Source organism: Sarcophilus harrisii, chromosome 1 (genome assembly GCF_902635505.1).
Source record: "Sarcophilus harrisii chromosome 1, mSarHar1.11, whole genome shotgun sequence".
In the NCBI taxonomy this organism is placed as follows: Eukaryota; Metazoa; Chordata; class Mammalia; order Dasyuromorphia; family Dasyuridae; genus Sarcophilus; species Sarcophilus harrisii.
In genome coordinates, this window is record NC_045426.1 from 470,478,693 (window position 1) to 470,492,656 (window position 13,964).

The following is a 13,964-nucleotide window of genomic DNA, read 5'->3' on the forward strand; positions in this document are numbered from 1 at the left end:
ATGAGGCATAAAATTGTGATTATGTCAATCAGGTATAGACTGTCATCAAGTGTTTTTATATTTTAAGGACCTTTGATTTAGATAGCAGAGAGGAGAAAGTAATATATTTGAAGTATAACTATAAAATAATAAGTTGGTATTGCTTTTAAAAGGAATGAATATTTTAGGACTTATCTAATGAAAATGGTCTTTTCAAATTGTCCTCTGGGGAAGTTATGTACATATTCTTTTTTTTTAATCTGAATTTTAACAGATATACCAAAACTTAAATCCTGCATGAATGTTTTATTATAATTAAATAAAATTGTTTGTTTCAATATTAGCATTTTAAAGGACAACATCATTAAAATAATCACTTTTTAAAGATGTATGCACTATTGCAATAATCCCACTATTGTTAAAAATGTTTTGGAGATTGCTTTTTGAACCTATACTTCTTTCTTTTTAATATCCTCAATGATATCTCTTTATCCTTTGAGGATAGATTTGGCTTTAGTTAATAAATAAGTTATCCAAAGGTGAATCTTTAGCTGAGTAAGTAATCAAACTGAGAAAAATCACTTTGAGTAAAAAACTGGTTGTGACTGGTAATGAAAATGATTTTGTTGTATTACTCATGAATTAGCTCTAAAGACAATCCCAAAAAAGAGAACCTTGGCAGTATCCTTGGAATGTGTACATGGCTTCTCCAGGGGATAACTTGAACAGACAATGTTCATTTAGATGAGTTCTAGAGTATTCATTCCTTTTTTTAAAAAGTACTCTCATTATTTTGTGGTCATAGTTTAAATATATTATTCTGCCTCCCATTGTCCATTTGTTTATATTTTATGTTATTAAAATATAAAAAGTTACTACCAGTCTATACTTGCTTGGCTCAACCATAATTGAATTCTATGATGTCATCTGTTATACTTGAATTTATTTCATAGGCTGAGTGGAACTCATTGAGGGACTTAATTTGGTTTCCTTTCTCTAATCCTGATAATTTCATAACGACTTCTGCCATGTTATATAAGATTTTAACCTTAGTATCCTTACTTTTCTCTTTTTCCTTTTCCTTTTTTTCTCCCAAATGTAAAACATTATATACTAGAACTAGAAAAGACTGGGAGATCATCTAATTAAACCCATTTATTAAAGTATTATAAAAAGTTGGTTATTTTTATTATTGGAACTGAGAAAACTGATACCCACAAAGGGTCTTATTCAAGTGACTGTGCCTAGGCTTCAAAGCTAGTTACTGTGAGACACAGGACTTGAATTTGAGTTTTCTAATAATATTTCTTCTATACTGTTTTCTTTTTCCTTCCTTCTTTCCTTCCTTCCTTCTTTCCTTCCTTCCTTCCTTCCTTTCTTCTTTCCTTCCTTCCTTTTTTTTCTTTCTCCTTTCTGTGTCTTTGCACAATGGACTTGAAAATATTTAACTAGTCTTCTATGTAGTTCATTATTGTAGTTCATTACTGGGATTCTAGTGTAAATTTATAGATTTGTGATTTAAACAGCAAACACACTTGTCTTCATTCTACTCCATTAAAAAGCTTCCCCCTAACTTTCCAGTCTTATTTCACTCTATTCCCTCTTCAAAGGTGTTTTGACTATTCCTTGGTATTATGCTGACCTCTTCCACTTAAGTAAATTCTCACAGGCTATCCCCTAGAGCTGGAGCACATTATCTCTTTCTCTCTGCCCCGTTAAAATCCTCTCTCCTATGATACATCTATGTGAAAGTCAATCCATCTTCCTCTATATTTCTCAGAATCTCTCCATTGCTCACATTCTACTTGGTATTATATTGATTTATACATTTGGATTATTTTTGCCCCCACATCTTCAATATTAAACATTTGGCTCTTTGAAAGATAGAATTCTGTCCTTTTTAATCTTTTTGTGACTAATATATATAACTCAATGACTTAAACATAATAGGTATTCAATAACTGTTGTATTGTTAAGAAACTATAATCCAGAACAAGAAAGGGAGTTGTCAGGTCACAGATCCTTATTAATGGGACTAGCATTGGAATCCAGATTTTCAGATCAAAGAGAACTACAACACAATACAGACTTTAAATGGTTTAAATATAATTCACAAACTTCCATTTCAAAAGAAATAATGTGTTTTAGCTTCCATCTTTTTATACTACAAATTCTATCAAGGATCTTGTTGTACCTATATTTAGTATCTCACCCATACCAAATATCTAACATGATGGCCTGTGATAAACACTTGATAATTATTTGTTGAATGAACGGAAGGATGGAGGTTTGTTGAGGGAGTCAATCAGGTTACTGAGAGGGCTAGGTGACATAATGGATAGAGTAATTGGCTTGGATCCAGGAAGACCTGGGTCACATTTAGCCTCATAGACTTACTGGCTGTATGATTCTGGGCAACATTCAATTTGGTTGCCTCAGTTTTCTCAACTGTAAAATGGAGATAATAAAGGCACCTACCTCACAGATTGTTTAAGGATTAAATGAGCTAATATTTGTTCAGTGTTTAGCACAATGTCTGGCATATGATAAGCTCCTAATAAATACTTATTCCTTCCCTTCGACTTCATCTGGCTAATACAGAATTTTTGAAAGTTTTACAGAATGGTTTCCCAGCATGCTGGGAGGCAACATGTATCTAAAATGAGGTCTGTTAAGTTAGCTCACAATCAATCTGCAAAACATTCAAGGAAAGACTGATAACTCCATTGACAAATAGTGAGGGTTTTACTACTTTTTTTTTTTTTTTTTTTTTTTTGCTGAGATCATTGAGGTTAAGTGATTTGCCCAGGGTCACAAAGGTTGGAATTAACATGTCAAGTGTATGAATCCAGATTTGAACTCAGGTCCTCCTGACTTCAGGGCTAGTGCTCTATCCACTTATTGCCCATTTACTACCATTTCTACCAGTTTCTACTATTTTCTTTAATTACTTGAAAATGGGAGGAAGATTTTTACTTGGAAGATATTAATTTACTATATAAATTGTAATATGAGGATATAAAATAAGATTATAGAACATCTCATATATCCTGGTATCTAAGAGAGATTTCATTCAATAAGGTAGGTGACATATACACACTATAAACATATACAGAAGCCTTCATTCCAAAGAGCATGTCAAAAAGAAATGTTATGTATGTGATGTCAATAATTTTTGTTCTCTTATTATTAGCACTGGTGTAAGATTCTGTTTATCCTAATGTCTCATCTGTATGCAGCATCAAAAATAATGTAATGAGTAAAGGAATTGTTATGATGCTGACTCCTATTTTGTTTTTAAAAATTAAAAAATCCACTTTCCTCAGTTTTTGATAGAAATAAAAGAAAACGGCTTTTAAGTCAATCAATGTTTGTCCTGTTGCAGCCTGCAAAGTCTATTTGTATAGAAAAATTATTTGTCAGGTGCTATTTTTGTTTTGTTCAAGTTTGAATGACTCAAATGGAGATTTATATATAGGAGACAACACAGAAACACCCAATGTTTCCTCTTCAATAAACTTCTGTTATTTGTAAACAGCCTATAGATTTCTAACTTTGAAAATCTCTTTCTATATTAACATCATGTTATTTTATCACTTTCAAAATGCAGTGTTCAAAACATCACTAATCATATTAAGAACAGTTTTTTTAGATAGTTTTTATTTTTTTATTTTTTGGAAGGGCATTTTCTAAACTTATTGTGCAGAGTAGTCACTAATTGTTTTTCTCTTGAAAATATACTAAAAAATCTGTTAATGATAACTTTAGTGTCCTTTTGAGAATTTTCAGGGGAACCAATCATTAAAATGTATGTTACTGTTGAATCATTTTAGTCACATATCCCATATGTGACTCCATTTGGGGTTTTCTTGACAGATATTCCTCCTCCAGTTTATTTTATAGATAAGAAACTGAAGCAAATAGGATTAAATGACTTGCCTACTTTGGGCTTCTTTAGTTCACTGAGTGTCAGAGAAATGAATCACAATTAGCTGAATGCTTCTAAATTTGAAGAAAAGATCCTTGGTTGTTCAACAAGGAAAGCAAATGACTTCTACAAACCTTTGAAATGTATCCTTTTCTAATTATCTTTTCTCACCCAGCTGTCCAACTCCTGGATGTGATGGAAGTGGCCATGTCACAGGAAATTATGCATCACACCGCAGGTATTTACTAACAGGAAATAACAGTATAATTGATAGTATTCAATATGCTTCATCTTCTGTTCTCCCTACTGTACACATTCTTATTGACATTAGCAAGATACTACTCAGGACAGAAGTAGGGGTCAATGTACTTTCTCAGCTGTGTGTGTAGGGGGGTGTTAATCCTAAATATTTTGTAGGTACATGCTTTGTAAAGTACCAAACTTCATTTAAAACATTTTCTGTCTTTATGAGCCAGGTTATAATCTAGTTGAGTATTTGATCTTCTTATATCTTTCTCTACTATGTTAATTTTAAAGGATTTAAATAGTACCATAGAAGACAAAGAAATTTACATATCAGAAAATAGGCTACATTACCCACTAAATAACCTATCAAGACCAAAAAACCCACTTTAGAAACTGTATTTTGTCTTTCCATGCAACTCAATATACATATAGATCTTTGGGTAGACAGATGGAAAATATTAAAACCTGCAGATAGAGAAGCATCATGATGGACGGAGAAGAACATAGTTACAGGCTTTTAGAGCCTAGAGGGGATTATTTAATTCAACCTTCTCTTTTAATAGCAGGGTGATCTGAAGTCCAAAGAGATTAACTGATTTGCCCTAGATCACATAACTAGTTAATGGCAAAGCTCAGACAAGAAACTAGGTCTCCTAACTCCCAGCTAAGCATAATTTCCATTACTTCTATAAGAGAAAAATGTATTATATACTTCATATCTAAAAAGTTCAATATTTGAGTAAATTTTTACTATTATCAGATTCAGTGAATTCACAAAGTTTGTCTCTTTTTTTAGTGTATCTGGATGCCCTTTGGCTGATAAGACTCTAAAATCCCTTATGGCTGCCAACTCTCAGGAGCTTAAGTAAGTATAATTTGAAAATTAATAGTTGTAATATAAATGAAAAGAAACAAAATTTTTCTCAAAAAAAGAAAAAACAAACCAAATATTATAAATTTCTAATGACCAAACAGCTTCAAATGAGAGATAATTCCTTCTTTTCAGAAGTGAGAGATTATAGATGTGAAAAAATGACATTTAATGATCTGTTTGTCAATGTGTTATTTAGTTTTGCCGAACTATTGTTTTCCAATTGTTTTTATTCTTTTTTATAAGGAATGGCTCTCTGAGAGAGAGTTTGGGAGAAAGTATAGATATATTCTGTTGTTGAAGGACTCAAGTAAGGTATAGGTAAAGTTCTTTGTAGTTCTTAAAGAGCTTTATGTTAGTCTCATATGGCAAATCTTCCATACCATCTTATACTGTGTATTTCTTTTTCAAGTCTTTCAGTAAATGCTTACAGAGAGAATATCTAATGCTACTATAGGATTCTACTCATACAACTTTTATATATTACTTCTATTTGTTGACTGGTCAGGCTCTTTGTCTGATCACACATACTTTTCACAATGTCTTTAAGACCATTTCTTATTCAGAAATTATCACTGCCAATATGGAATAACCTACTTACACTTTCATTTTATTTTCTAAAGTTAATTTCATAGACATTTTTCTTAAAAAATCCTTTATAAGAATATATTTTGGTGACAGTAAAACATACTTAAACAAAAATAAGCTTCTGATACCAGAAAGATGATTTACTAGATAGTTATCATTTTTATTACATGGTAAACACAGAAAATTTTTATTCTTAAAACTACTTTATCTGCTGTTATTTTTCTAGAGTGAAATCTATAGCAACTCTAAAAAATGATCTAATAATTGATGGATAAGAAAGTAAGGGAAAAAATGCCACAATGCTTTACTCCATTATCCTAAGCCTCATAACAACAGCAACAATAAAAGCCCAATTATTGCTATTTATTGCTACTTGTTTCTTCAAAAAGTAAACTCAAACAATACATTTAAATTAAATTACATATATATATATATGTAATTTAATTTAAATGTATATAAAGAGAGAGAGAGAGAGAGAGAGAGAGAGAGAGAGAGAATGAATAAAGGATATACTATATACTGCATATATTACGTATATGTAGTATATAGGTTTAAAAATCTCAAATCATAGATATTTTTACTTATCTGCTTTATAAACAAGTCCAAATTCAGATGTAATGTTGGCCATGTTATTTAATTTTTTCAAAGAGGACCCTAAAGCGAGATTATTTGGCACAGGTGTTCCTATAAGTACAATATGCTAGTAAACCACTATTTTAGTAAAATCATAATAAAAGAAAACTAGCATTAGTAGCCTTTTTTTGTGAAATAGAATGTAAATAGCCAAAAATGTTGGATCAGAACAAGTTACAGGTTTTCTAGAATGACTGGACTTTGATTGCCTCACTATTGCTTTGATATTATATCCTCCAAAGAAAATAATCCTCTTCCTTTTCTAGAGAGGGAAATAGAAAAATTCTTCTTTGAAAAATGTTTGATGTTGGCATCAAATATGATAAATATTCCTGCGAAAATATAAAAGCTTAGATATTAAATGAAAGAGGGTGGGCTCGTTGCCCTTTGTGTTATATTGGAGTCTTACTATTTCCCCTGTGTGCATCACCATATTTGAAACAAAGAAAAATGACATTATATTGTAGAGAGGGAAGGCAAAAATAGCAGAGCATTCCTGTTCCCTGGACAAAATGGGAAGGGGATGATATTAGGATGAGAGTTCAGATAGGGAAGATCAGGTAGGGAAACGGAATGAAGGAAAAAGACAGAAAAGAAAGAGATCCTAAGTAAATAATTTCACTAACTTCTGTATTTGGATATTTTGATGAGGGTGGTATGCCAGAGACCTTTTCCTTACTCTCCTCAAACACATGGAAATGATTGAATCCTTCCAATGGTTATTGCTATGTATTCCAGAACTGCCACTAGAGCTAAGAGGTGTATTTACCCAACTTTATTTTTAATCATATAAGTGTGCAAAGTTTCATGAGATACTATAATTATAGCCTTAGAAATAATTAATGTACTATGTAGTACAGCCTTAGAAAATGAATGAGGAACAAAACAAATTTTGAAAGATTTGTTGCTTCAAGAATAAAGAACTCATGTATATGGATGTTATTCAGAAGCATAGATTAAATGAGAGCAGCTTCATTTCCTTAGAACTTTACCTTATTTGTAACTCAGAGTGTGCCCTATGAAGCAAAAAGTACAAGTATAATTATTCATATCTATTTTACAGATCAGAAAACTGAGCCTTTGCCTTTATTTTTTTAAATTAATAGCTAAAGAAGGTTAGGATTGATCAAAATCTTAGGACTTTGATTTCACTGTACTTTCTACTACCTGCACCATTTCTTGAGGATTTGTATATTTTTAATAAAAATAGCCATGATGAAAAGTACTCAATAGTTGCCAGTAACTTGCTATCTCAACTCACAGTAATTTGTTATTTTGAAGTCTACATAATGAAGAGTAAAATTTAATAAAAAAATTAATTTTACTTAAAAAACAAGAGTTTTATTGCTCCTTAAGTTGAAAATTTATTCATATACTCTAGTTCTATATTAATAAAATATTTTTCCTCTCTGTATATTCCAGGTGCCCAACCCCTGGTTGTGATGGTTCAGGACATGTTACTGGAAATTATGCTTCCCATAGAAGGTAGGATTGATTTTTTGGGGAGAGAGGAAAGACATCATCCACCAAAAAATAAAATCAGTAAAATTATTTTTCCCCCCTGGCTATGTCTTTCAGTTTGTCTGGATGCCCCCGTGCTAGGAAAGGTGGTGTCAAAGTAACTCCTACCAAGGAAGATAAAGAAGATCCTGAACTTAAGTAAGTACAATGATTAACATCAAAAGAACATTTTGTGAATGCTCTTAATTTGTCCTTTTAAAGTGACAATCTTTATGGGAAAATGACAAAAAAAGAGTCTACTTTCAGTTGGTATGTAGTTAAAGAATATGTAAAATCTTGTGGGAATTTTTTTAATCAAGTTCTATTGAAATAATAAGAATCCTTGAAATTAATGTAGTGCTAAATTCATTTTTTAAAACTTGGAGTTTTGAGAAAAATGTTATGCCAACAATTTTTACAAAGTTATTTAAATAAGGAAAATAATAGATTTGGGATTGTGTTTTTTAAAAAGGCAACATTGTAGAATTGTCCATAAATATCACAACACATTACTCTGGAATTTGGATTTTGACAAAAAGGAAATTACAAATCTAATTTCATCTTCTTAAAAGATCCAAAAATGGTGGACTTTAAAAGTGATGTATATGTTTGAATTAAAACTGTTTCCTTTACAACACTGCATTAATTCCAACTGCCTGATTACATCATTTGCAATAATAATATGCCATCAAAACAGAAGAGACTTCCAAAAGAAAAATGAATAGAAAAAAAGGGGTCACTGAGTTTCCATCAAAGAGGCTTGTACAGAAGCATCTTCCTTTGAAATATAATCTTTGCCTCATCTATCTTATCCATTCTGTATCATGTCACCCATGTTTCATTTTTCTCTCTTGTTCCTATTCTGAATTTGTTTCTCAATTTTGCATTCTTCTTTATTCCATTAATTTGCAACCCTCTTGTTATGCCTAACATTAAGATTGCCTTTGTTTTCCTTAGCTTGGAGTAAATAGGTTATGGCAGAAACAGGCTAACCTCAGGGTTCTGCAATGTTTTCCCAGCTCTTATAGCATTTCATAATTCCAAACATTGGGAGAAAATACTATTAATCACATTCCCTGGACTTGTACATTCCTTTAAATCAAATGACAATAAAGTCAAAAATAAAGGAGCAAATTCTAGGATTCAGTAGTGTGAAAAGCTGGGACAAAAGCCCCAAGTCAATGGAAGAGTACAAGGTTTTTTCCACCATTTGAAATTGTTCCAACACATGAGGAGAAAGCATGTAGTGGAAAGAGATAATATGAAATCAGAAGACCTGGGCATGATCCTTATTAGTTTTATAAACTTAAGCAAGTAACTCCACCTTTCTGGGCTGCATCATCCTTATCTGTAAAATATGAATAATTGTGTTACTTAACTTCTAGAATTTTTTGCAAAGTGTTTTGCAAATCTGAAAATATGAGTTATTTGATTAAAATAACATACCTTTGGATATCTCTAAAGCTTTTAGAGTAAATTAGAACAATAATGTAGTCAGTATTTATATAACACTTTAAAGTTTAAAAAATTAGGTATATATATGTATGTGTGTGTGTATTTATATATAGTGAGAGAGAGAAAGAGAAAGAGAAAGAGAGAGAGCGAGAGAGAGAGAGAGAGAGAGAGAGAGAGTTATAAAATCATGTGATCTTCATAACAACTCCAGAAAACAGGTGCAATTATTATCCCCATAAGGAAACTAAGACATGCACAGCTTGAATAATTTATCTTGGGTCACACAGTTGGTAAGGATGAGGGTGGATTTCAACAAAGGTCTTCCTGATTCTAGGTTCTATGCTCTCCATGGCACCACCTAACAACATGATATGCAACTCATCTGCCTAAGACAAATTAAAATAGAAAGCATATAAAATTGTAAGTGCATTTATGAGAAAAGTTAACTTTATAAAACAAAGTAAATATTATACTCTTGCATTTACTTTTGTTGAGCAGTGCACAGTAACTTTACTTATTCTCCACAACAACCCACTGATATAGAGCAATCATCATTTTACAGAAAATTAAACTAAAATGGAAAAGTATAGAATCCTGCACTATCACATAGTCAAATATGGATGGATTTGGGCTTGGAACTCAATAATCTCAAATTTCTGGAAAACAAATATATTCTTTCATCACTCTTTTTTGGGGGGAGGAGGAGGAAGAGAGGGCTTAACTCTGGTTAAGCAACTTGCCCAGGATCACACAGCTACTAAGTGTCAAGTGTTTGAGACTGGATTTGAATTCAGGTCCTCCTCACTCCAGGACTATATCCACTGCACCACCATCACCATTTTTTTTTTAATAGAGAGATTCTTTTTTATTATCATTATTTAAGCTTTTTATTTTCAAAACATATGCATAGATAATTTTTACAACATTGACCCTTGTAAAACCTTGTGTTCTAAATTTTGACCCCCTTTCCTACATCCCCTCCCCAAGGTGGTAAACAATTCAATGTATGTTAAACATGTTAAAAATATATGTTAAATCTAATATGTGTGTGTATGTATACACACAGTTATCTTGCTAAACAAGAAAAATCAGATTAAAAAAGGAAAAGAAAAATGAGAAAGAAAACAAAATGCAAGCAAATAACAACAAAAAAAGTGAAAATGTTATGCTGTGATCCACACTCAGTTCACCCAGTCCTTTCTCTGAGTGCAGATGGCTCTCTTTATCACAAGATCATTGGAACTGGCCTAAATTATCTCATTGTTGAAAAGAACCATGTCCATCAGATTTGATCATCTTATAATCTTCTTATTGCTGTGTACAATTATCTCCTGATTCTGTTCATTTCACTTAGTATCAGTTCATATAAGTCTCTCCACGCCTCTCTGATATCATCCTGCTAATTGTTTCTTATAGAATGATAATATTCCATAACATTCATATACCATAACTTATTCAGTCATTCTCCAACTGATGGGTATCTACTTGGCTTCAAGTTTCTTGCTACTATAAAAAAGGGCTGCCACAAACATTTTTGCACACATGAATCCCATCCCTCCTTTATAATCTCTTTGGGCATTATCACTCTTTAAAAAAAATTTTTATTGATATTAAGGAAAAAACATTTTTTCTCAACTGGAAAAATTTTCATTTTAAGATGTTATTCAAAAGCAAGGAGAGCAGAGAACTAGTTTTGGTTCTCATTATTTATGTAACTGTAAGCAAAGCCTTTGACCTTTTTGGACTTCAGTTTCCTCTTCTATAAAATGATATAGTATATACTAGTATATAGTAATATATGATCCATTCTTACTCTGATATCCTATAAATCTATTAGATGATGCAGTCTTACTACTGTCCTTTAGGCCTTTTTCCAATCCCTTAGCAAGGATTATTTTTGTTGCATTTTTCCAGATGTCCTGTATTGGGATGTGATGGTCAAGGTCACATATCAGGTAAATACACTTCCCATCGTACTGCTTCTGGTTGTCCTCTGGCTGCCAAAAGACAGAAGGAAAATCCTCTTAATGGGTCCTCATTATCCTGGAAATTGAACAAACAAGAACTACCACATTGTCCCCTGCCAGGCTGCAATGGACTGGGCCATGTAAATAATGTTTTTGTCACCCATAGAAGGTAACTATCTTTTTTTTTTTTTTTTTTTTTTTGTCATTGTTGTTTTTGTTGTTATTGAGCTACAACTACACTGTTTGCAGAATAAGTATAGTATGTTAATTTCTATCCAGTATTTGCCACAGTACTAATTTGCTATTCAGTACCTGGAATATTATAGGTGCCTAATAAATGCTTGTTGACTGAATTGATAAGGAATTTAAATCTTGGCCAGATGATCTCAAAATATGAAATTCATTATTGCTATTTTTGAAGGTTTTTTCACATTTTATTATTTACCACATATTTTCTATTATCTACCATCGACATTTTGACTTTCCTGTTTTAAAATTATGTTGATGTTTTATATGTATGTCTTTACTTGCATTAATCAAGAAGAATGACTTGAATAACTTCTCTAGAATGTTTATGTAACTGCAAAATTTCACTTTACATATGTTTTTCCCTCTGTCAACACTGAGCTAGCCAGATCACAGGCAAACACTATTATTTGTTTTTCCATTGTTAAGATAATGAGGTTTAATCATCTAACTCTTACAGAAAATGGCATAAGTCCTATAGATCATTATCAGGATGAGAGAAAAGCAAAAGAAAAACTTCCTTAATTACAAATTTATATGAATTATATGTCTTTTTCTGAATACTACGTGAACATTTTAGTATTAAACATTTATTAAGCACCTGCTATGTGCCAAGGATTGTGCTAAATGATGGGGATACAAAAAGAGACAAAAGACAGTTTACAGCTATCAATGAGCTTATAATCCATTGTAGGAGACAAAAAAATAAGTAAATAAATATATACAAAACAAGTTTCATATAAGAAAATAGGAAATAATTAACAGAGGGAAGTTAAGAGAAGTTGGGGAAGGCCTCCTTATAAAAATATTATTCTTCTAACTCCTTGATGAGAAGGAAATGCACTTCTGATAAACATATGATTCTGTCATTCTGCTCAAGGGTCAGAAACACAAGACTGACCAGGTGAAATAATGGACATAGTAAGCAGTGGACCTGAAATCAGGAAGACATTAATTGTGTGGACCTCTCTGTGTCTACATGTCCTCAACTATAAAATGGAGATAATATAACCATTACCTAACAAGATTATTGTGAGATTTAAATTACATACCATAAATAAAATGTTTTGTACATATTAAAGCACAACACAAATGTTAGCCATTATTATTATTGTTATTATCAGTCCAATTGTGCAGTATTGCCACTTTTAGTGATACTAGAATAAGGGCTTTGATTGATTGAGTGATCAAAAAAAAAAAACTTTAGTGAAAAATTCAGGTAAGATGTCACATTTAGTAGCATTATATAATTTTAGCAAAGCTTTGTCTTTTGGGTATTTATTTCAACTCTAAAACTAAAATGCTGGTACCAGAAAATGAATCCCTTGTTGATTCAAAGTGAAAGTACTGAAACCTATTTATAGAGATTTAGAGTACTACTTAATTTTAAAAATTAAAACTTTTGGCAATAGATTTTCAAATGCTAATTAAGTCCTTAATATCATATATTGTTTTATGTTGAATCTGAATCAGGACTTTATCCATAGAAGCAACATTCCACAATCAAATGTGCTCAATGATACAGTCTTGAAAACATGACTTCCCAAGATTTGGATTTATAAATATGTTGCATATATATATTTAGTATACACTCAAAAACAGGTTTTTGGCTTCTTTCAAAATAATCTCATACTTCACTACCTTCTATAAAATAAATTTCCTTGAAACTTCCTAGTTTCCTCTGTACTTTAAATGTAAAGGTCTTCCTTTAGAAGTGTAAAATACTTTTTGTATATCCATTGCTGTTTTGGAAGTTAATCTGGAAAAGACACACAATACCAAATAGAAGAGGTAAAGCTAGGGATTCTCTTTTTTACAGAAATGAACTCAATTCTAAAGTTGTTCTAAAGGCTTTTTATACTGCATTGACTCTTTCAGTTCACTATTATATATCCAAAAAGTAGCAATAAAATGGGTTTTAAATAACAGCAATAAAAATATCCCAAATATACAAGCATTTAAAGAAAATACATGGATTTGAGATTAGTGATTCTCTCTACAAAACGATTGTTCCTACTATTAAGTGGATTTAAATAACCCATTTCCTTAATCCTATTAAATCTAATTCCATTTAAAGGAAAATATAGTCATTAAAGGAAAATATAGACCTTTTCAAAAAGTCATTCTTTGAATAAAACAAGATAAATTTCTGCTAAAGATGCATAAATAATTTAACAGCTACTAAAGGATAATCAAAATAGTTATAGGAGAAACCTTGAGAATTGGATGAATATTGTTCAAAAGTCCACTTTATTTTTTGTTATAATTTTCTAATACTGAAATATCCAAAATTTTTTAAAAGTGTTATCTAATTAAAATTGGCTGAATAATCATAGATCATCTTGTACAATAGCCTCTTTATTTGTATTACCACTGATGTGTCCAAAAAAGATCAAAATCAGTTGAATTCCTTATGTTATATGAAACTGGGAGAAATGTCACTTCTGTATAATTTAGATTATCCTAGAATTTTCTTGAAATATAATTTCCCAGCATTTCGCATTTCATGGTAATTTTCAGTCTTAAGTAGTTTAAATTATAACTGAAGTCC

General features: G+C 31.3%; 1 protein-coding gene across 6 annotated transcripts in view; it reads left to right on the forward strand.

The window, feature by feature from the left end:
* The window catches only part of ST18 (ST18 C2H2C-type zinc finger transcription factor), a 326,074-nt gene that overhangs the window by 290,573 nt on the left and 21,537 nt on the right, over window positions 1–13,964 (forward strand). For all 6 annotated transcript variants that reach the window (XM_031946404.1, XM_031946408.1, XM_031946407.1 and 3 more), the window contains 5 exons: window positions 4,083–4,145; window positions 4,950–5,018; window positions 7,668–7,730; window positions 7,824–7,904; window positions 11,115–11,336. In XM_031946404.1, the coding sequence (XP_031802264.1) occupies window positions 4,083–4,145; window positions 4,950–5,018; window positions 7,668–7,730; window positions 7,824–7,904; window positions 11,115–11,336 (498 nt within the window). The remainder of the gene's footprint in view (window positions 1–4,082; window positions 4,146–4,949; window positions 5,019–7,667; window positions 7,731–7,823; window positions 7,905–11,114; window positions 11,337–13,964) is intronic.